Source organism: Cinclus cinclus, chromosome 30 (genome assembly GCF_963662255.1).
Source record: "Cinclus cinclus chromosome 30, bCinCin1.1, whole genome shotgun sequence".
NCBI lineage: Eukaryota > Metazoa > Chordata > Aves > Passeriformes > Cinclidae > Cinclus > Cinclus cinclus.
Window position 1 is genome coordinate 2,520,620 of NC_085075.1, and position 22,262 is coordinate 2,542,881.

Below are 22,262 nucleotides of genomic sequence, written 5' to 3' on the forward strand. Positions count from 1 at the left end.
CCCCCCAAACCGGAAATTCAGGATTTCCCAATCCCCCCCAAACCGGGAATTCGGGATTTCCCAATCCCCCCAAACTGGGAATTTGGGATTTTCCAATCCCCCCAAACTGGGAATTTGGGATTTTCCAATCCCCCCAAATTGGGAATTTGGGATTTCCCAATCCCCCCAAACTGGGAATTCGGGATTTCCCAATCCCCCCCAAACTGGGAATTCGGGATTTCCCAATCCCCCCAAACTGGGAATTCGGGATTTCCCAGGAATCCCAGGACTGACCATCGGGAATTCTCTGGAGCTGCTCCCGGAACCTCTCCCGCTGCTCCGGCCCCAACCCCGAGGAGCTGAACTGGAAAAGCTTCTGGAGCTCGGCCAGGTGGGATTGGGATTCCTGGGAATCCTGGGAATCCTGGGAATCCTGGGAATCCCGGGATTCCTGGGAAGGGTCCCCATCCCGCAGGGAGAGGCCCCGGAGCTGATCCGAGATGTCCCCTCTGGCTCCTGCTGCTCTCCTCTTCTTCCTGTGGGGTCACCCCAAAATCCCAAAAGATGGGGCCGGGGGGAGCGGGGTGGGGATTTGGGATTGGGGATGGAGGGAGGGAATGTGGGACATGGGACGAGCCCCTTCCCTGTGGGATTTTGGGACGGGGATATGGGATAATGGGACAGGGTTTATGGGATGAGCCCCTTCCCCACAGGGGAATCCCCAGTGGGGGTTTTGGGAATGCTGGGGACATTGGGAATGGGACCCTTGATTGAGGCAGTGCGGGGACAAAAGGAGGGGACAGGGGATGGGGATTTGGGGATGGGGACTCAATGCCCTGGGGATGAAGGGAGGGGACACCAGAAGGGGACACTGGACTGGGACGTTCACCCCAGGGCAGAAGGACGGGGACACAGGATGGGGACACTGGTCAGGGACGGGGACAGTGGCAGGGGACACTGGATGGGGACATTAAAAGGGGATGAGGACACTGGAAGGGGACACTGGAAGGGGACACTGGACTGGAAGGTGCCACCTGTGACCCACCGTGTCCTGGCGTGGACGATGGCCAGCAGCTGGTGGCGCGTGGTGACACTCAGGGACTCTGCCAGCAGCCCCGCGGTGGCCAGCGGGTCCCTGTCCCCAAGGGCCATGGCCAGCAGCTGGCACAGCTGGGCATAGACTGAGCCCGGGGGGAAGTGAGAGATCCAGGCCAGGGCCTCACGCAGCAGGGACCGCACAGTGCCCAGGGAGGGGACACCTGGGGACACAGGGGACATTGGGGACAGTGCCCAGGGAGGGGACACCTGGGGACACAGGGGACATTGGGGACAGTGCCCAGGGAGGGGACACCTGGGGACACAGGGGACATTGGGGACAGTGCCCAGGGAGGGGACACCTGGGGACACAGGGGACATTGGGGACAGTGCCCAGGGAGGGGACACCTGGGGGGGGACACAGGGGACATTGGGGACAGTGCCCAGGGAGGGGACACCTGGGGACACAGGGGACATTGGGGACAGTGCCCAGGGAGGGGACACCTGGGGACACAGGGGACATTGGGGACAGTGCCCAGGGAGGGGACACCTGGGGACACAGGGGACATTGGGGACAGTGCCCAGGGAGGGGACACCTGGGGACACAGGGGACATTGGGGACAGTGCCCAGGGAGGGGACACCTGGGGACACAGGGGACATTGGGGACAGTGCCCAGGGAGGGGACACCTGGGGACACAGGGGACATTGGGGACAGTGCCCAGGGAGGGGACACCTGGGACATTGGGGACAGTGCCCAGGGAGGGGACACCTGGGGGGGGACACAGGGGACATTGGGGACAGTGCCCAGGGAGGGGACACCTGGGGACACAGGGGACATTGGGGACAGTGCCCAGGGAGGGGACACCTGGGGACACAGGGGACATTGGGGACAGTGCCCAGGGAGGGGACACCTGGGGACACAGGGGACATTGGGGACAGTGCCCAGGGAGGGGACACCTGGGGACACAGGGGACATTGGGGACAGTGCCCAGGGAGGGGACACCTGGGGACACAGGGGACATTGGGGACAGTGCCCAGGGAGGGGACACCTGGGGACACAGGGGACATTGGGGACAGTGCCCAGGGAGGGGACACCTGGGGGGGGACACAGGGGACATTGGGGACAGTGCCCAGGGAGGGGACACCTGGGGACACAGGGGACATTGGGGACAGTGCCCAGGGAGGGGACACCTGGGGACACAGGGGACATTGGGGACAGTGCCCAGGGAGGGGACACCTGGGGGGGGACACAGGGGACATTGGGGACAGTGCCCAGGGAGGGGACACCTGGGACATTGGGGACAGTGCCCAGGGAGGGGACACCTGGGGGGGGACACAGGGGACATTGGGGACAGTGCCCAGGGAGGGGACACCTGGGGACACAGGGGACATTGGGGACAGTGCCCAGGGAGGGGACACCTGGGGACACAGGGGACATTGGGGACAGTGCCCAGGGAGGGGACACCTGGGGACACAGGGGACATTGGGGACAGTGCCCAGGGAGGGGACACCTGGGGACACAGGGGACATTGGGGACAGTGCCCAGGGAGGGGACACCTGGGGGGGGACACAGGGGACATTGGGGACAGTGCCCAGGGAGGGGACATCTGGGGACAGAAGGGAAAAAGTTTGGGGGGGAAGAAAGGAAATTTGGGGAGAGGAAAAGTTTCAGGGAAGATGGGAAAATTTGGAGGGGAAGAAGAAAAATTCAGGAGAGGAAACTCCTGGGAAAAAAGAAGGAAAACTCCTGGAGAAGGAAGGATGTGCACAGCTGGGTCCCAAAATCCCAAATCAGCCCCAAATGCCCCCAAAACCCGACCCCAAATCAGCCCCAAGTCTCCCCAAAATCCAACCCCAAATCCCCCCAAAATCCAGCCCCAAATTCCCCCCAAAATCCAGCCCCAAATCACCCCAAAATCCAACCCCAAATCACCCCCAAACCCGACCCCAAATCTCCCCCAAATTTCCCCAAAATCCAACCCCAAATCCCCCCAAAGTCCAACCCCAAATCCCCTCTGGCTGATGCCAAAATTCCCCAAATCCCAGCTGCTCACCGGGCTGGGGGGAAGGGCTGGACCCCTCTGGATTTGGGGGATCCCCCTCATTCCCAATTCCTGGAATTTCCTCCCTGACCCCACCTGCAGAAGTGGGGAGGGGGGGAGGGGGGAACGACACAGATGGGACAATTTTGGGGTGAAAAAAAAAAAAAAAAAAATAAAAATAAAAATCCAATTTTGGGGTCACCAAGGCGAAACAAAATCCCCCCAAACTCACCTGGGGGCAGGGGGGGGAGCTCAAAGCTCGTTTCTTCCTCCTCCTCCTCCTCCTCTTCCTCCTCCTCCACAGCCCTCAGGGGGTCCCTCTCCTCAATCCCAGAAAATTCCCAGTTCCTCTTTTCCTCCAAAATTCCACTTTGGGGTGTCCCACTCTCCTTCTTCTCCCGGGGACCCCCAGCCCGACGGGGACCCCTGTTTTCCTTCTTTTTCAGAGGTTTTTGGAGCTTTTCCTTCTTTTCTGAAGTTTTTATTTGGGGTTTCCTCCTTTTTTCCACATTTTCCATTTTGGGATTTCCCATTTTTTCCACATTTTCCATTTTGGGATTTCCCATTTTTTCCACATTTTCCATTCTGGAGTCTCCCATTTTTTCCACATTTTCCATTTTGGAGTTTCCCCTTTTTTCCCTCTTTTCCAGAGCTGTTTGGGAGATCCCATTTTCCTTCTTCTCCAGATTTTCCACGTGGTTGCTCCCTCTTTTTTCCCTTTTTTCCCTCTTTTTGGGGGTCCCCAGCTCCTTCCGGGGCCGCCCCCGCCGGGGCCGAGCCCCAATTCCTGGAGAACTCCCAGGGGATTTTTGGGGTTGAACCCTCTGGGCACAGGAATTTTTCCGGGTGGTTTTGGGGGGATCTGGGGGAATTTGGGGCTCCTCGGGGTCGCTGTCACTGAAAGTCACCTGGGAAAGGTGGGAACAAAAGGGTTCAGCCCAAAATTTCCATCCCAAAAAAAAAAAACAAAAACTTCCCTCACTCTCCCAACGATTTTCCACATGGAAGTTCGCCCCCCCCCCCCCCCCCAATCCAAATTTTTCCCCTTAAAATTTTTCCTTTTCCAAAATTTCCTCCCCAAAAATTTCCCCTCCACAAACTATTTCTGCACCCTTCCAAATTTTCTTCCCTTGCCCCCAAAACTTCTCTCCCCCAAATCCTTTTCCTCCCAAATTTTCCCCTCCAGAAGCTTCCCCCCCCAAATTTTCCTTCCCAAACTTTTCCCAACCTTTCCCCCTTAAAACTTTTCCTCCCCAAATTTCCGTTTTCGAACTTTCCCCCCCAAAAATTCCCTTCCCAAACTTTCCCTCCTCCTGATTTCCCCCCAAAATTTCTATCTCCAATTCCAATTTCCAAACTTTTCCCCCAAAACTTCCCTCCTCACTTTTTCCCCCCAAATTTTCATCTCAAATTTCCCATCCCAAACTTTCCCTCCTCCTGATTTCCCCCCTAAATTTCTATCCCCAATTCCCATTTCCAAACTTTCTCCCCAAAACTTCCCTCCCCAAATTTCCCATCCCAAACTTTCCTTCCTCCTGATTCCCCCCATTCAAAGCTTTGACCCCCAAATTTTCACCCCAAATTTGCATTCCCAAACTTCCATCCCCAAATTTCCCATCCCAACTTTCCCTCCTCCTGATTTCCCCCCACTCAAAGCTCTTCCCCCTAAATTTCCATCCCCAAATTTTCCATCCCCAAACTTTCCCTCTTCCTCATTTCCCCCCACTCAAAGCTCTTCCCCCTAAATTTCCATCCCCAAATTTTCCATCCCCAAACTTTCCCTCTTCCTCATTTCCCCCCACTCAAAGCTCTTCCCCCTAAATTTCCATTCCCAAACTTTCCCTCCTCCTGATTTCCCCTCCCATTTCCATCCCAAATTTCCATTCCCAACCTTTTCCTCCCCAAATTTCCAATCCCAAACTCTTTCCCCCCCCCCCCCCCCCCGCCAAATTTCCATCCCAAAATTTTCCTTCCCAACCCTTTCCCTCCCCAAACTCACCCTGATCCGGGACTTGACTCTTCCTGGGATTTTGGGGGCCCTGCGGAGCCGGGAGCTGCCCCCAGGGGGGGAGGGCTCCTCACTGAAGATGGTGAAGGGGGTCCTGGGCCCCAGCAGCGATTTTGGGGGTGCCCCCAATTTGGGGTGGGGGGTACAGACCCCCCCCGGCCTCAGGACAATGGGGGGGACCTCGGGGTCTGAGTCCCCCAGGGTGAAAACGTCCCCAAATTTCGGGGGCTTCACTTTTGGGGTTTTGGCCATCTTGGCTTTGGGGGCTTTGGCTTTTTGGGGTTTGGTTTTGGGGGGAGCTTTGGGTTTTTTTTGGGGTTTTGGGGTGGGTGGGGGACGGGGGGTCCAGACCTGGGCCAGGACGTCGTCCACGGAGCGACCGAGGGCGGTGGCCACGCGGCTCAGGGTGGCCACGGCCTTGGCCAGCAGCAGAGTGGCCATGGCCACCCCCAGGCCGGCCACGGGGGCGCTTTGGGAGCCCAGGAGGGTCAGACCCCGCTCCAGCTCCTCGTCCCAAATGGGATGGGACTGGGACGGACTGGGCAGGCTCTGCAGGGCCAGCGTGGAGTAGCCAGCGGCCACCAGCTCGGCCAGCGGGCCCAGGGGGGATGGGGCCGTGTCCCCAAGGGTGGCCCCATGGGCAGCGTGGCCCCGCAGGTCCCTGTCCCCAGGAGTGTCCCCATTCCCAGAGCTGTCCCCATTCCCAGAGCTGTCCTGCACATCCCTGTCCCCAATGGTGTCCCTGACGGTTTCCCCATTCCCAGAGGGGTCCTGCACATTCTTGTCCCTGTCCCCAACGGTGTCCCTGGCCCCACAGATATCCCTGTCTCTGATGCTGTCCCCATTCCCAGGACTCTGCACATTCCCAGAACTCTGCACATTCCCATCCCCATTCCCAGGACTCTGCACATTCCCAGGACTCTGCACATTCCCATCCCCATTCCCAGGACTCTGCACATTCCCATCCCCATTCCCAGGATTCTGCACATTCCCATCCCCATTCCCAGGATTCTGCACATTCCCATCCCCATTCCCAGAACTCTGCACATTCCCATCCCCATTCCCAGGATTCTGCACATTCCCATCCCCATTCCCAGGACTCTGCACATTCCCAGGACTCTGCACATTCCCATCCCCATTCCCAGGACTCTGCACATTCCCATCCCCAGGACCTCCCCCATCCCTGCTGGGACCCCCAGTCCCAAATCCCACCCTCTGCTCCCTTTGGACTCTGTCCCACAACTCCCGGGCCAGTCTGGCGCCGGCGTTGCCGCACCGGGCCAGCACCCCCCGCACCAGGGCCAGCCCCGGGGCCACCTCCCCGGCCAGCAGGCAAGCCCGGGCCTGGGCCAGCAGCCAGCGCAGCCCCAGGGCCAGCAGGGCGGGGTCGGAGCAGAAGGAGCAGCGACAGCCCCAGGGATGGCTCAGGAATTCCAGAGATTTCCTCGGGCCGGGTTTCAGCTGGGGAGAGGCCGTGAGAGCGGCCGGAGGCTCCGGGAGAGCGGCCGGAGCCAGGAGGGGCAGGGAGGGACCCCGCAGGAATTCCTCATCCTCATCCTCATCCTCATCCTCATCCTCCTCCTCATCCTCCTCCTTCTCCTCCTCCTCCTCCCCGGCGGCACCATCGCGATCCCGGGGGCTCCTCCTCTCCAGGCGACCCTTCCGGACACGGATCTTGGAACGGCGCCGAGGATCCCAGAGGGGTCTGGGGGCTGGAATGGGAATTCGGGAGACATTGGGAATGGCACAGGGAACGACTGCAATGGGAATTCAAGGGGGATTGGGAATTCCATAGGGAATGACTGCAATGGGAATTCAAGGGGAATTGGGAATTCCATGGGAATGATTGCAATGGGAATTCAAGGGGAATTGGGAATTCCATAGGGAATGACTGCAATGGGAATTCAAGGGGGATTGGGAATTCCATAGGGAATGACTGCAATGGGAATTCAAGGGGAATTGGGAATTCCATAGGGAATGACTGCAATGGGAATTCAAGGGGAATTGGGAATTCCATGGGGAATGATTGCAATGGGAATTCAAGGGGGATTGGGAATTCCATGGGAATGACTGCAATGGGAATTCAAGGGGGATTGGGAATTCCATGGGAATGATTGCAATGGGAATTCAAGGGGAATTGGGAATTCCATGGGAATGACTGCAATGGGAATTCAAGGGGGATTGGGAATTCCATGGGAATGATTGCAATGGGAATTCAAGGGGGAATTGGGAATTCCATAGGGAACGACTGCAATGGGAATTCGGGGAGAATTTGGGATTTTCCAGCCCAAAGAGGGGTCCAAAAACTTGGATCCTATCTGAGCCTGATCCTACCCCCATTCCCAGACTGGGATCACTGGGATTTCCCCCGTTCCCAGTCTGGGATTTCCCCGTTCCCAGACTGGGATCACTGGGATTTCCCGCGTTCCCAGACTGGGATCACTGGGATCTCCCGCGTTCCCAGACTGGGATCACTGGGATTTCCCGCGTTCCCAGACTGGGATCACTGGGATTTCCCCGTTCTCAGACTGGGATCACTGGGATTTCCCGCGTTCCCAGACTGGGATCACTGGGATTTCCCGCGTTCCCAGACTGGGATCACTGGGATTTCCCCGTTCCCAGACTGGGATCACTGGGATTTCCCGCGTTCCCAGTCTGGGATTTCCCCGTTCTCAGACTGGGATCACTGGGATTTCCCGCGTTCCCAGTCTGGGATTTCCCCGTTCCCAGACTGGGATCACTGGGATTTCCCCCGTTCCCAGTCTGGGATTTCCCCGTTCCCAGACTGGGATCACTGGGATTTCCCCGTTCCCAGACTGGGATCACTGGGATTTCCCGCGTTCCCAGACTGGGATCACTGGGATTTCCCGCGTTCCCAGTCTGGGATGTCCCCCGTTCCCAGTGCTCACCAGTTTGCGGCTGGAGCAGGAACTGGGCGTGCTGGAGGTGGGACTGGCCCAGCTCCAGCTCCCCCTGCTGCAGCTCCAGCTGGGACTGCAGCACCAGGAACCACGAGCACCTGTGGGGAAAAAATGGGGAAAAGTGGGAAAAAAACCGAGAAAAACAGGGAAAGAAAAGGGGGGGGAGGGGGGGAAATGGGGGAAGAAAATGAGAAAAAATGAGGAAAAAAGAAAGGGGGGAAAGAGAAAAAAAAGAGGGGGAAAAATAGAGCAAAAAAGGGGAAGAAGAGCCCTCAGCCCCCGGGATGTGGGAGGCAGGTGGCAACGAGCTCCTCCCCTGCCCGGGATGGCGCTCAGCTCCTGACCCAGCGTTCCCAAAGGATCCTGATCCCAAATGATCCCAATCCCCATCCTGGTCGCTCCCCATTCCAGAAGCTCCAGTCCCTTCCCAGAGCCTCCCGAGTTTTGCCTTCAATCTCCTTTTCCACAGGGATTTTTTCCCCAATGTTTTTAACCCTGCCATTCCCAAAAGATCCAAATGATCCCAATCCTGATCCCAAAGACCCCAGTTCCAGTGATCCCAGTGATCCCAGTGATTCCAATCCCAGTCTGGGTCACTGACCAGCGGGCAGCCTGCACGTGTCCAGTCAAGGTGAGTCCCTCAATCCTGATCCTAATGCTGATCCCAGTGACCCCAGTCCCATTCCCAGTGATCCCAGTGACCCCAGTGCCATTCCCAGTGACCCCAGTGACCCCAGTGCCATTCCCAGTGACCCCAGTGCCATTCCCAGTGATCCCAGTGATCCCAGTCCCATTCCCAGTGACCCCAGTGCCATTCCCAGTGATCCCAGTGATCCCAGTCCCATTCCCAGTGACCCCAGTGCCATTCCCAGTGCCATTCCCAGTGACCCCAGTGCCATTCCCAGTGACCCCAGTGCCATTCCCAGTGACACCAGTCCCATTCCCAGTGATCCCAGTGACCCCAGTGCCATTCCCAGTGACCCCAGTGCCACTCCCAGTGACCCCAGTGCCATTCCCAGTGACCCCAGTGCCATTCCCAGTGATCCCAGTGACCCCAGTCCCATTCCCAGTGACCCCAGTGCCATTCCCAGTGATCCCAGTGATCCCAGTCCCATTCCCAGTGACCCCAGTGACCCCAGTCCCATTCCCAGTGGCCCCAGTCCCATTCCCAGTGGCCCCAGTGCCATTCCCAGTGATCCCAGTGATCCCAGTCCCATTCCCAGTGACCCCAGTGACCCCAGTCCCATTCCCAGTGGCCCCAGTCCCATTCCCAGTGGCCCCAGTGCCATCACTGACCAGCGGGCAGCCTGCAGGTGTCCGGCCAAGGTGAGTCCCTCGCTGCAGAAGGCCCTGGCCCTGCACAGCACCTCGCAGTGGCCCAGCAGCGTCACCAGGCGCTGGCAGCAGCCCAGGGCGTCCCCCAGCACCTGCCACTTGTGCACCAGTGCCAGCCCTGGGGACAGCAACGGGGCGCTGGGAACGCTGGGGACACTGGGGATGGGACACTGGGGACACTGGGGACGGGACACTGGGGACAGCAACGGGGCGCTGGGAACGCTGGGGACACTGGGGACACTGGGGATGGGACACTGGGGACAGCAACGGGGCGCTGGGAACGCTGGGGACACTGGGGACAGCAACGGGGCGCTGGGGACACTGGGGACACTGGGGACGGGACACTGGGGACAGCAACGGGGCACTGGGAACGCTGGGGACAGTGGGGACAGTGGGGACAGCAACGGGGCACTGGGGACACTGGGGACGCTGGGGACACTGGGGACAGTGGGGACAGCAACGGGGCGCTGGGAACGCTGGGGACGCTGGGAACGCTGGGGACACTGGGAACACTGGGAACGCTGGGGACAGTGGGGACACTGGGGACAGTGGGGACACTGGGGACAGTGGGGACGGGATGCTGGGATGGCGTGGGGAGGGGTCCCAGGGAGTTCCCAAGGCTCCGGGACATTCCCGTGGAGTTCAGCTCGTTCCAAGAGATCCTGATCCCACCCCACTGACCCCAATCCCACCCCACTGACCCTGATCCCCCCTGCATGGTCCCCATATCCCCCCCAGACCCCATTTCCCACCCCCCAGACCCCATTTTTCCCCCCCCAGACCCCATTTCCCACCCCCCAGACCCCATTTCCCACCCCCCAGACCCCATTTCCCCCCCCCCAGACCCCATTTCCCACCCCCCAGACCCCATTTTTCCCACCCCCCAGACCCCATTTCCCCCCCCCGACCCCATTTCCCACCCCCCAGACCCCATTTTTCCCCCCCCAGACCCCATTTCCCACCCCCCAGACCCCATTTCCCCCCCCCCAGACCCCATTTCCCACCCCCCAGACCCCATTTCCCACCCCCCAGACCCCATTTCCCACCCCCCAGACCCCATTTCCCACCCCCCAGACCCCATTTCCCCCCCCTGACCGCTGTCGGGGCCGGGCTCCTCGGCCGGGAGGCTCCGGGAGGCTCCCAGGACGTCGCTGCCCATGAGGAACACGAGGACGCTGCGGAGCAGCTTCTGCGCCTCCAGCAGGGCCACCTTGGGGCTGCTCCAGCCTGGGGTGACGGCACCGCCCTGCCATGAGCTCCTCACCCTCCTCCTCCTCCTCCTCCTCCTCGCAGCAAAGCGCCCCTGAATCCCCACCCCACCCTTCCTCTTCCTCCTCATCCCAAATCCCTCCTTCCTTCCTCCTCTCTAAACTCCCTCCTCATCCCCAAACTTCCTCTCTCCTTCTCCTCTCCCTCCCAAACTCTCCCTCTTCCTCCTCTTCCTCCCCAAATTCCCTCCCTCTTCCTCCTCATTCCCCAACTCTCTCTCTGCTTCTCCTCTCCCTCTTTGTCCCATACTTTCCCTCCTTATCCCAAAACTCCTTTCTCCTCCTCCTCCTCCCCATCATGCCCAAAACTTCTCATTCCTTCTCATCCTCATCCCCAAATTCCCTCCTCCTCCTCCTCATTCCACACCCCTCTTCCTCTTCATCCCCAGAACTCATTCCTCCTTCTCCTCATCCCCAAACTCTTCCTCCTTCTCTTCTCCAACCCCAAGTTCCCTGCTTCCTCCTCCCAACAATCCCCTCCTCTTCCTCCCCAAACCCCCCATTCCTTCTTCTCTTCATCCTTAAATTCCCTCCCTCCTCCTCCTCATTCCGCATCCCTCTTCCTCCCAAAATCCCCTCCTCCTCATCCCCAAACCCCCTCAATTCCTTCTCTTTTCCATCCCCACATTCCCTCCTTCTTCCTCATCCCAAAATCCCCTCCTCTTCCTCCCCAAACCCCCTCAATTCCTTCTCCTTTCCATCCCCACATTCCCTCCTTCTTCCTCCTCCCAAAATCCCCTCCTCTTCCTCCCCAAACCCCCTCAATTCCTTCTCTTTTCCATCCCCACATTCCCTCCTTCTTCCTCATCCCAAAATCCCCTCCTCTTCCTCCCCAAACCCCCTCATTCCTTCTCCTTTCCATCCCAAAATCCCCTCCTCCTCATCCCCAAACCCCCTCAATTCCTTCTCCTCCCCATCCCCAAATTCCCTCCCTCCTCCTAAACCTCCCCTTCCTCCTCCTCCTCCTCCTCCTCCTCCCCCCCAGTTCCCGATTTTCCGTGTCCCAGTTCCCACCGTGCTGCTGGATCAGCTCCCTCTCTGGAGCCTGCAGCTGGGCCGGGGGCAGCTCCAGGAACGTGGCCACCACCTGCAGCCCCTGGGCCTGTGCCAGGTACCAGCCCCTGGTGGCCCTCTGGGCTCGGGGGTCCCGCAGGGCCTGCAGCAGCAGGGCCACGCCCTGCTCCACCTGGGAAAAGGGGGGGAAATGGGGAAAAAAATGGGAAAAAATGGGAAAAAATGGGATTTAGGATCACAGTCCTGCCCATCCTATTCCCATCGTCCCAGTCCTTTTATCCCAATCCCATTCCCATCATCCCAATCCTTTTATCCCAATCCCATTCCAGCACCAGGGCCACGCCCTGCTCCACCTGGGAAAAGGGGGGGAAATGGGGAAAAAAATGGGAAAAAATGGGAAAAAATGGGAAAAAATGGGATTTAGGATCACAGTCCTGCCCATCCTATTCCCATCGTCCCAGTCCTTTTATCCCAATCCCATTCCCATCATCCCAATCCTTTTATCCCAATCCCATTCCCATCATCCCAATCCTTTTATCCCAATCCCATTCCAGCAGCAGGGCCACGCCCTGCTCCACCTGGGAAAAGGGGGGGAAATGGGGAAAAAAATGGGAAAAAATGGGAAAAAATGGGATTTAGGATCACAGTCCTGCCCATCCTATTCCCATCGTCCCAGTCCTTTTATCCCAATCCCATTCCCATCATCCCAATCCTTTTATCCCAATCCCATTCCCATCATCCCAATCCTTTTATCCCAATCCCATTCCAGCAGCAGGGCCACGCCCTGCTCCACCTGGGAAAAGGGGGAAAAGGGGGGGAAAAGGTGGGAAAACAGGAGGGGGGGGAGAAGTGTGAAAAAAATGGGGACAAAAAAATTGGGGGACAAAATTGGGGGGGAAAACGAGGGGACAAAAAACAGGGGGATGAATTGGAAAAACAGGGGAAAAAATGGGGGGGAAATAGGAAATAATTGGGGATAAAGTGGGGAAAAATTGGGAAAAAAATGTGAAGAAAGGGGGGAAATTGGGAAAAACTGGAATGAATGGGGGAAAAAGGAAATGGGGGGGGAAAGGAAATGGGGGGGAAAAAGGAAATGGGGGGGGAAAAAAGGAAATGGGGGGGGAAAAAAGGAAATGGGGGGGGAAAAGGAAATGGGGGGGGAAAAGGAAATGGGGGGGAAAAGGAAATGGGGGGGAAAAGGAAATGGGGGGGGGAAAAGAAATGGGGGGGGAAAAAGAAATGGGGGGGAAAAAAGGAAATGGGGGAAAAAGAAATGGGGGAAAAAGAAATGGGGGAAAAAGAAATGGGGGAAAAAGAAATGGGGAAGGAAAGAAATGGGGAAGGAAAGAAATGGGGGAAAAAGAAATGGGGGAAAAAGAAATGGGGGAAAAAGAAATGGGGGAAAAACTGGGAAGAAAGAAGGGGAAAATTGGGGGGAAAAATTGGGAGAAAACTGGGGAAAATGGGGAAAAAACAGAGAAAAAAGAGGGGAAGAATTGGGAAAAAAGCAGGAAAAACACATCAGCACGCAGGGCCACAAGCCTCCCACCCCACTGCCAGGATCCCAGCCCCTCTACCCCAGAGCCCCAGGCCCAGGCTGCAGTGGATTTTTTGGGAATTGCCTTCTGTTTCCTGCCTTGTTCTGCAGGCAGCAGAGCTGGCTGAGCAGCAGGAGCCGGGAGTGCAGCAGGAGCAGCCGGGAATCCTCGGGGCCCTCGTCCTGCCCCAGGCACAATTCCAGCTCTTCCAGGAAAACCTGGGAATGGCACAGCTGGAGCAGCAGCGGCACAGCCCAAACCTCCTCCTCACGGGGACAGGGTAGGGGATTTTGGGGTTCCTGCAGATCCCTGTCCCGAAATCACTGGAATAATTTCCTTGGGATTTTGGGGTTCCTGCAGATCCCTGTCCTGAAATCACTGCAATAATTCCCTTGGGATTTTGGGGTTCCTGCAGATCCCTGTCCCGAAATCACTGGAATAATTTCCTTGGAATTTTGGGATTCCTGAAGATCCCTGTCCCGAAATCACTGGAATAATTTCCTTGGAATTTTGGGATTCCTGAAGATCCCTGTCCCGAAATCACTGGAATAATTCCCTTGGAATTTTGGGGTTCCTGCAGATCCCTGTCCTGAAATCACTAAAATAATTCCCTTGGGATTTTGGGGTTCCTGCAGATCCCTGTCCCAAACCCACTGGAATAATTTCCTTGGAATTTTGGGATTCCTGAAGATCCCTGTCCTGAACTCACTGGAATAATTTCCTTGGGATTTTGGGGTTCCTGCAGATCCCTGTCCCGAAATCACTGCAAAAATTCCCTTGGGATTTTGGGGTTCCTGCAGATCCCTGTCCTGAAATCACTGCAAAAATTCCCTTGGAATTTTGGGGTTCCTGAAGATCCCTGTCCTGAACTCACTGGAATAATTTCCTTGGGATTTTGGGGTTCCTGCAGATCCCTGTCCCAAACCCACTGGAATAATTTCCTTGGAATTTTGGGATTCCTGAAGATCCCTGTCCTGAACTCACTGGAATAATTTCCTTGGGATTTTGGGATTCCTGCAGATCCCTGTCCTGAAATCACTGCAATAATTCCATTGGAATTTTGGGATTCCTGCAGATCCCTGTCCCGAAATCACTGGAATAATTCCCTTGGGATTTTGGGGTTCCTGCAGATCCCTGTCCCGAAATCACTGGAATAATTCCCTTGGAATTTTGGGATTCCTGAAGATCCCTGTCCTGAAATCACTGCAGTAATTCCCTTGGAATTTTGGGATTCCTGAAGATCCCTGTCCTGAACTCACTGGAATAATTCCCTTGGAATTTTGGGGTTCCTGCAGATCCCTGTCCTGAAATCACTGCAATAATTCCCTTGGAATTTTGGGATTCCTGAAGATCCCTGTCCTGAAATCACTGCAATAATTCCATTGGAATTTTGGGATTCCTGCAGATCCCTGTCCTGAAATCACTAAAATAATTCCCTTGGGATTTTGGGATTCCTAAAGATCCCTGTCCTGAAATCACTGCAATAATTTCCTTGGAATTTTGGGGTTCCTGCAGATCCCTGTCCCAAACTCACTGGAATAATTTTCCTGGGATTTTGGGCAATTCCTGCAATTCCCAGGGTGTCACAAACTCAGGTAAATCCTTTTTCCAGGAGTTTTGGGGTTCCTGTACTTCCCTGTCCCGAACTCACTGGAATAATTTTTCTGGGATTTTGGGAAATTCCTGGAGTTTCCAGGGTGTCCCAAGACCTTCCTGGGGATGATTTTCCAGACATTTGGGGAATTCTGGAATTCTCCCATCCAGAGGGTAATTCCCAAATTTCCCTGGGCCTGGGAAGGACACTCCCAGATTTAGGATTTCCCAGGATTTAGGATTTCCCAGGATTTAGGATTTCCCAGGATTTAGGATTTACCTGGGCCTGGGAAGGACACTCCCAGATTTAGGATTTCCCAGGATTTAGGATTTCCCAGGATTTAGGATTTCCCTGGGCCTGGGAAGGACACTCCCAGATTTAGGATTTCACAGGATTTAGGATTTACCTGGGCCTGGGAAGGACACTCCCAGATTTAGGATTTCCCAGGATTTAGGATTTCCTAGGATTTAGGATTTCCCTGGGCCTGGGAAGGACACTCCCGGATTTAGGATTTCCCAGGATTTAGGATTTCCCAGGATTTAGGATTTCCCTGGACCTGGGAAGGACACTCCCGGATTTAGGATTTCCCAGGATTTAGGATTTCCCAGGATTTAGGATTTCCCAGGATTTAGGATTTACCTGGGCCTGGGAAGGACACTCCCAGATTTAGGATTTCCCAGGATTTAGGATTTACCTGGGCCTGGGAAGGACACTCCCAGATTTAGGATTCCCAGGATTTAGGATTTCCCAGGATTTAGGATTTCCCTGGGCCTGGGAAGGACACTCCCGGATTTAGGATTTCCCAGGATTTAGGATTTCCCAGGATTTAGGATTTCCCAGGATTTAGGATTTCCCTGGGCCTGGGAAGGACACTCCCGGATTTAGGATTTCCCAGGATTTAGGATTTCCCAGGATTTAGGATTTCCCTGGGCCTGGGAAGGACACTCCCGGATTTAGGATTTCCCAGGATTTAGGATTTCCCAGGATTTAGGATTTCCCAGGATTTAGGATTTCCCTGGGCCTGGGAAGGACACTCCCGGATTTAGGATTTCCCAGGATTTAGGATTTCCCAGGATTTAGGATTTCCCAGGATTTAGGATTTCCCAGGGCCTGGGAAGGACACTCCCGGATTTAGGATTTCCCAGGATTTAGGATTTCCCAGGATTTAGGATTTCCCAGGATTTAGGATTTACCTGGGCCTGGGAAGGACACTCCCGGATTTAGGATTTCCCAGGATTTAGGATTTCCCAGGATTTAGGATTTACCTGGGCCTGGGAAGGACACTCCCGGATTTAGGATTTCCCAGGATTTAGGATTTCCCAGGATTTAGGATTTACCTGGGCCTGGGAAGGACACTGCAGCTGCAGCAGGATCCTGCTGATCTGGCTCAGGGAATTTGCTGTTCCCAAATGATCCCCGAGCCTCCGGCACAGGGCTCGGAGCAGCAGGAAACTCTCCAGGGCTTGCATGGGCTGGGAGGGGGAAAATCCAGGCATGAACCCCTGGGATGAACCCCAGAATTGTCCCAGGGCATCCCAGGAATCCTCTCCCTCCTTATTCCTCGTCTCTCTCCCTCTTCCTCATCCCAAATTCTCTCCTTCCTCCTCCTCCTCTTCTTTCCCCAAACCCCTCATCCCTAAATCCCCTCCCTCTTCCTCCTTCATCCCAAAATTCTCTCCTTCCTCTTCTTCCACCTCTCCAAACTTTCTCCCTCTTCCTCCTCATCCCAAAACTCTCCTTCCTCCTCATCATCCCTCACCTCCCTCTTCTTCATCCCCAACTTTTCCCCTCTTCCTCCTCATCCCAAACTCCCTTCCTCCTCTTCATCCCAAAGTTTCCCCTGTTCTTCATCCCAAATCCTCCTCCTCTTCTTTCTGCCAAAACTCTCTCCCTCCTCTTCCTCATCCCAAATTCTCTCCTGTTCTTTATCCCAAATCCCCTCCTCTTTCTCATCCCAAACTCCCTCCTCTTCTTCATCCCCAACTTTTCCCCTCTTCCTCCTTATCCCAAATTCTCTCCTCTCCTTCATCCCAGCCCCCTCCTCTCCCTCATCCCAAATCCCCTCCTGTCCTTCATCCCAACCCCCTCCTCTCCCTCATCCCAGCCCCCTCCTGTCCTTCATCCCAACCCCCTCCTCTCCCTCATCCCAAACCCCCCTCCTGTCCTTCATCCCAGCCCCCTCCTCTCCCTCATCCCAAACCCCTCCTGGCCTTCATCCCAAACCCCCTCCTCTCCCTCATCCCAGCCCCCTCCTCTCCCTCATCCCAAACCCCCTCCTTTCCCTCATCCCAGCCCCCTCCTCTCCCTCATCCCAAATCCCCTCCTGTCCTTCATCCCAAACCCCTCCTGGCCTTCATCCCAGCCCCCTCCTCTCCCTCATCCCAGCCCCCTCCTCTCCCTCATCCCAAACTCCCTCCTCTCCCTCATCCCAGCCCCCTCCTCTCCCTCATCCCAGCCCCCTCCTCTCCCTCATCCCAACCCCCTCCTGGCCTTCATCCCAGCCCCCTCCTGGCCTTCATCCCAACCCCCTCCTGGCCTTCATCCCAACCCCCTCCTGGCCTTCATCCCAGCCCCCTCCTGGCCTTCATCCCAGCCCCCTCCTCTCCCTCCCAGCCCTGCATTTTGGGCTCACCTTGCCCTGGAGCTGGTAGAGCGAGCCCAGGAGCTGCAGGGAGCTCACGGTTTGCTCCGGGCTCCGCACCTCAGGAATTCCAGGATGGTTTTCCAGCAGCTGCTTCCACAGGGAAAAGGCTTCGTCCAAGGGTTGGGATAGAGCTGGGGGCACAGAGAGACAGGGGGATCCCAAAAATAGAAATTAAAATATAAAAAACAAAGCTGTTCCCAAAATGGGATCGTCCTGAAAAAAGTCATTCCCAGCCTGCCAGGAAAATCCCAGCAAATCTCATTGTTGGTTCTGGAAAGGCTCTTCCCGACCTTCCAGCATCCCAAAAAACCCTGCCAGAATTCCCCACTGATCCCAAAAATCCCTTCCTACCCCTCCAGAATTCCCAGTGATCCCAAAAATCTCCTTCCCACCCCTCTAGGACCCCCAGTGATCCCAAAATTCCCCATTCCAAAAATCCCCACCTTTCCAGGATCCTCATCCATCCCAAAAATCCCTTTCTACATCTCCAAGTTTCCCAGTAATCCCAAAAATCCCCAGGGATTCCAAAAATCCCTTCCCACCCTTCCAGGAACCCCAGGGATCCCAAAAATCCCCTTCTCACACCTGCAGGACTCCCAGTGACCCCAAAATTCCCCACTGATCCCAAAAATCCCCTTCCCACCCCTCCAGGAAACCCAAGGATCCCAAAAATCCCCAGGGATCCCAAAAATCCCTTCCTGACCTGCCAGGATTCCCAGTGATCCCAAAAATCCCATTCCCACCCCTCCAGGATCCCAAATGATCCCAAAAATCCCTTCCTGACCTGCCAGGATTCCCAGTGATCCCAAAAATCCCCTTCCCACCCCTCCAGGATCCCAAATGATCCCAAAAAATCCCCTTCCCACCCCTCCAGGACTCCCAGTGACCCCAAAATTCCCAACTGATCCCAAAAATCCCCTTCCCACCCCTCCAGGAAACACAAGGATCCCAAAAATCCCCTTCCCACCCCTCCAGAATTCCCAGTGATCCCAAAAATCCCCCGGGCCTGGCTCACCACAGTCAGAGCTGAGGCTGCAGTGGATCCCATCCCCCCTGGGATCGGGGTTGGGATCGAGGTTCCGGCCCCGGAGCCGCCCCCGCCGCTCCCGAGCCACGCTCTGGGAAAGGAATGGAGTGGGAAGGGACTGGGAATGCCAGGATTCCCCAAAATCCCAGGAAAATCACACCCCAGGAAGGCTTTGGGAGATCCCGGGACCAGTAGGATTCCAAAAATCCTGGGAAAATCATCCCTGGGAAATCTGAGTGAGCCAAAATCCCAAAAATCCCAGGGAAATCATCCTGGGAAATCTGAGTGAGCCAAAATCCCAAAAATCCCAGGGAAATCATCCTGGGAAATCTGAGTGAGCCAAAATCCCAAAAATCCCAGAGAAATCATCCCTGGGAAATCTGAGTGAGCCAAAATCCCAAAAATCCCAGGGAAATCATCCTGGGAAATCTGAGTGAGCCAAAATCCCAAAAATCCCAGGGAAATCATCCTGGGAAATCTGAGTGAGCCAAAATCCCAAAAATCCCAGAGAAATCATCCTGGGAAATCTGAGTGAGCCAAAATCCCAAAAATCCTGGGAAAATCATCCCTGGGAAATCCGGGTGAGCCAAAACCCCAAAAATCCCGGGGAAATCTTCCTGGGACGGGTTTGGGGCACCCAGGGAGCTCCAGGATTTTCCCCAGATCCCAGGAAATCCCCCCCACCTTCTCCACCAGGCCCTCGAGGGTGCAGATGTGCAGCCAGAGCAGGGCCTGGGCGCGCTCATCCAGGAGCTGATCCCGGATTTGGGAATTCCAGGGTTGGGAATTCTGGGACAGTGACTCCAGCAGCCTCAAGGCCTCCTGGATGGCGTCCAGGGCAGAGCTGTGGGGACAGGGATTCCTAAAATCCTGGGAATTGACCCCAGAATCCCAGAAATGGGATGGAGGGATTGAAATAGGGGATTTGGGATAAGGGGAAAGGGAAGGGGGATTTAGGACTGGGATGGGGGATTTGGGATAAGGGGACTGGGATGGGGGAATGGGAATTGGGACTGGGATCAGCATTGGGATGGGGAGCCTTAGAAGCAGGGGAATGGGATGAGGAACTGGGAGGGAAGAATGGGATCAGGATTGGGATGGGATGGAAGATCAGGACCAGGATTGGGATCAGGACTGAAATGGGACAGAGGATCAGGATTGGAATGGGATGAGACAGGGGATCAGGATTGGGATGGGATGGAGGATCAGGATTGGGATGGGATGGGATGGGGGATCAGGATTGGGATGAGGGATCAGGATTGGGATGGGATGGGGGATCAGGATTGGGATGGGGGATCAGGATTGGGATGGGATGGAGGATCAGGATTGGGATGGGACAGAGGATCAGGATTGGGATGGGACGGAGGATCAGGATTGGGATGGGACGGGGGATCAGGATTGGGATGGGACGGGGGATCAGGATTGGGATGGGATGGGATGGGATGGGGGATCAGGATTAGGATGGGATGGGATGGGGGATCAGGACCAGGATGGGATGGGGGATCAGGATTGGGATGGGATGGGACGGGGGATCAGGACCGGGATGGGATGGGGGATCAGGATTGGGATGGGATGGGACGGGGGATCAGGACCGGGATGGGATGGAGGATCAGGACCGGGATGGGATGGGGGATCAGGACCGGGATGGGATGGAGGATCAGGATTGGGATGGGATGGAGGATCAGGATTGGGATGGAGGATCAGGATTGGGATGGGACAGGGGATCTGGACCGGGATGGGATGGAGGATCTGGACCAGGAGCAGGACCGGGATGGCAGCACCCACCAGTCGGCGCAGGGGCTGAAGCTGTGGCTGCAGAGCAGCTGTGCCAGCTCCAGCAGCGCCACCGCCCGGGCCAGGCTCCGCCCGGGCTCCGGCATTCCCGAGGGCCCCCCCGTTTCCAGGGGGCCCCCCGAGGCCAGCAGCTCGCACAGGACGTTGTAGCGCTCCGAGGCCGTGGGGCCCCGCAGGGATTTGTAGGCCTGCAGCTCGGCCAGCAGCAGGGCCACCAGGGCGGCCCCGGGCAGGGACTGCCATCGGGGACCGGACTGGGACTCCAGGGCGTCCCGCAGGGTCCTGGGGAGAGGGACTGCGATCAGAGAAACGGCGGGGTCTGCGCGGGGTCGGGGGCTATGGGAGGGGAGGGAGCTCTGACCCTGCTACACCTTCCCCTGTGCTAGGGGGGCTCCTGATTCCCCATCCCATCCCATCCCATCCCATCCATCCACCCCGATCCCCCCATCCCATCCCATCCACCCCGATCCCCCCATCCCAACCCATCCCACCCCGATCCCCCCATCCCATCCCATCCCACCCCGATCCCCCCATCCCATCCCATCCACCCCGATCCCCCCATCCCAACCCATCCCACCCCGATCCCCCCATCCCATCCCATCCCATCCCGATCCCCCATCCCATCCATCCACCCCGATCCCCCCATCCCACCCCGATCCCCCCATCCCATCCCATCCACCCCGATCCCCCCATCCCATCCCAGCCCATCCACCCCGATCCCCCCACCCCATCCCATCCCAATCCCCCCGTCCCATCCCATTCTTCCCCCCTCAATCCTCTCCTCCATATTCTCCATCTCAACCTCCCCATCCCAATCCCTCCTCGCTATCCCACCATCCCAAGCCCCATCCCGATCTCCATCCCATTCCCTGATCCACCCCCAATCCCAAATCCTCAATCCCCTCACAGCAGCTGCAGCTCCTCTGCTCCTTGTTTGGCCGCCTCCATCTTGATCCTGGCCCAGAGCGCCACTGGCTCGGCCACGAGGGAGCTGGGATGGCCCGGGCTGGGCTGGGAGTGTGTCCCCAGTACCTGGGAGTGTGTCCCCAGACACCTGGGAGTGTGTCCCCAGACACCTGGGAGTGTGTCCCCAGTACCTGGGAGTGTGTCCCCAGACACCTGGGCACACTGGGATCCCCAGGAGCGTGTCCCCAGTCCCCGGGAGGGTGTCCCCAGTCCCTGGGGCTGCCCCCCCTACCTGGGCACGCTGGGATCCCCAGGACTGTGGCCCCAGGGCCAGCAGCCACTGGGCCACGGCGTCCATGGCGCGCCGGGGCCGGCCCTGGCAGCGCCAGCTCTCCACCTGCAGCCGGAAGCACCTGTGGAGCTGTGGGGAGAGGGGAGGGACACACAGCTCATCCCAGTGAGCCCAGTATGGTCAGGGAGCCCAGTGAGCTCCAGAAATCCCAGTATGGCCAGGGACCCCAGGGACCCCAGTATGGCCAGGGACGCCAGTGTGCCCAGTAAGCCCAGTGTGCCCCAGAGATCCCAGTTTACCCAGTGTGCCCTGTATGGCCAGAGATCCCAGTGTGCCCAGCAACCCCAGTGTCCCCAGCAACCCCATCTCAGTATCCTCAGTGTCCCCATCCCATTACCCCCAGTACCCCCCCATCCCAGTACCCCCAGTGTGCCCATCCCAGCACCCCCAGCGTCCCCAGTACCCCCAGTGTGCCCATCCCAGCACCCCCAGTGTGCCCATCCCAGCACCCCCAGCACCCCCAGTGTGCCCACCCCAGCACCCCCAGCGTCCCCAGCACCCCCAGAGTGCCCATCCCAGCACCCCCAGAGTGCCCACCCCAGCACCCCCAGTACCCCACCCCAGCACCCCCAGCGTCCCCAGTACCCGCTCCGGGGTCACTCCGGGCTGGCCGTAGCCGTGTCCGGCCAGCAGTGCCCGGCAGAAGGGCTCGCACACGGCTCCGGCCGCTGCCGGAACGTTCCGGCTCTGGAAGGCCTGGCCCAGGCGGAAGGTGGCTGCAGCTGTGTCCAGAGGGGCCCAAGTGACCGACGGGACAGGGAGGGGACGCTCAGTGACCCCTCCTCGTCCGGAGCTCATCCCGAC

The 22,262-nt window shown here is 57.3% G+C and overlaps 1 protein-coding gene across 1 annotated transcript in view; it reads right to left on the reverse strand.

Annotated features, from left to right (window-relative positions):
• The window catches only part of ESPL1 (extra spindle pole bodies like 1, separase), a 39,043-nt gene that overhangs the window by 13,218 nt on the left and 3,563 nt on the right, over positions 1-22,262 (reverse strand). The window contains 20 exon segments of the mRNA XM_062510851.1: positions 274-515; positions 1,025-1,238; positions 3,070-3,266; positions 3,268-3,965; positions 5,057-5,870; positions 6,306-6,628; positions 6,683-6,822; positions 7,852-8,084; positions 9,283-9,439; positions 10,417-10,548; positions 11,604-11,775; positions 13,240-13,359; positions 16,073-16,207; positions 17,368-17,519; positions 18,395-18,497; positions 19,091-19,250; positions 20,192-20,482; positions 21,108-21,232; positions 21,399-21,527; positions 22,044-22,180. Coding sequence (XP_062366835.1) covers positions 274-515; positions 1,025-1,238; positions 3,070-3,266; positions 3,268-3,965; positions 5,057-5,870; positions 6,306-6,628; positions 6,683-6,822; positions 7,852-8,084; positions 9,283-9,439; positions 10,417-10,548; positions 11,604-11,775; positions 13,240-13,359; positions 16,073-16,207; positions 17,368-17,519; positions 18,395-18,497; positions 19,091-19,250; positions 20,192-20,482; positions 21,108-21,232; positions 21,399-21,527; positions 22,044-22,180 — 4,674 coding nt within the window.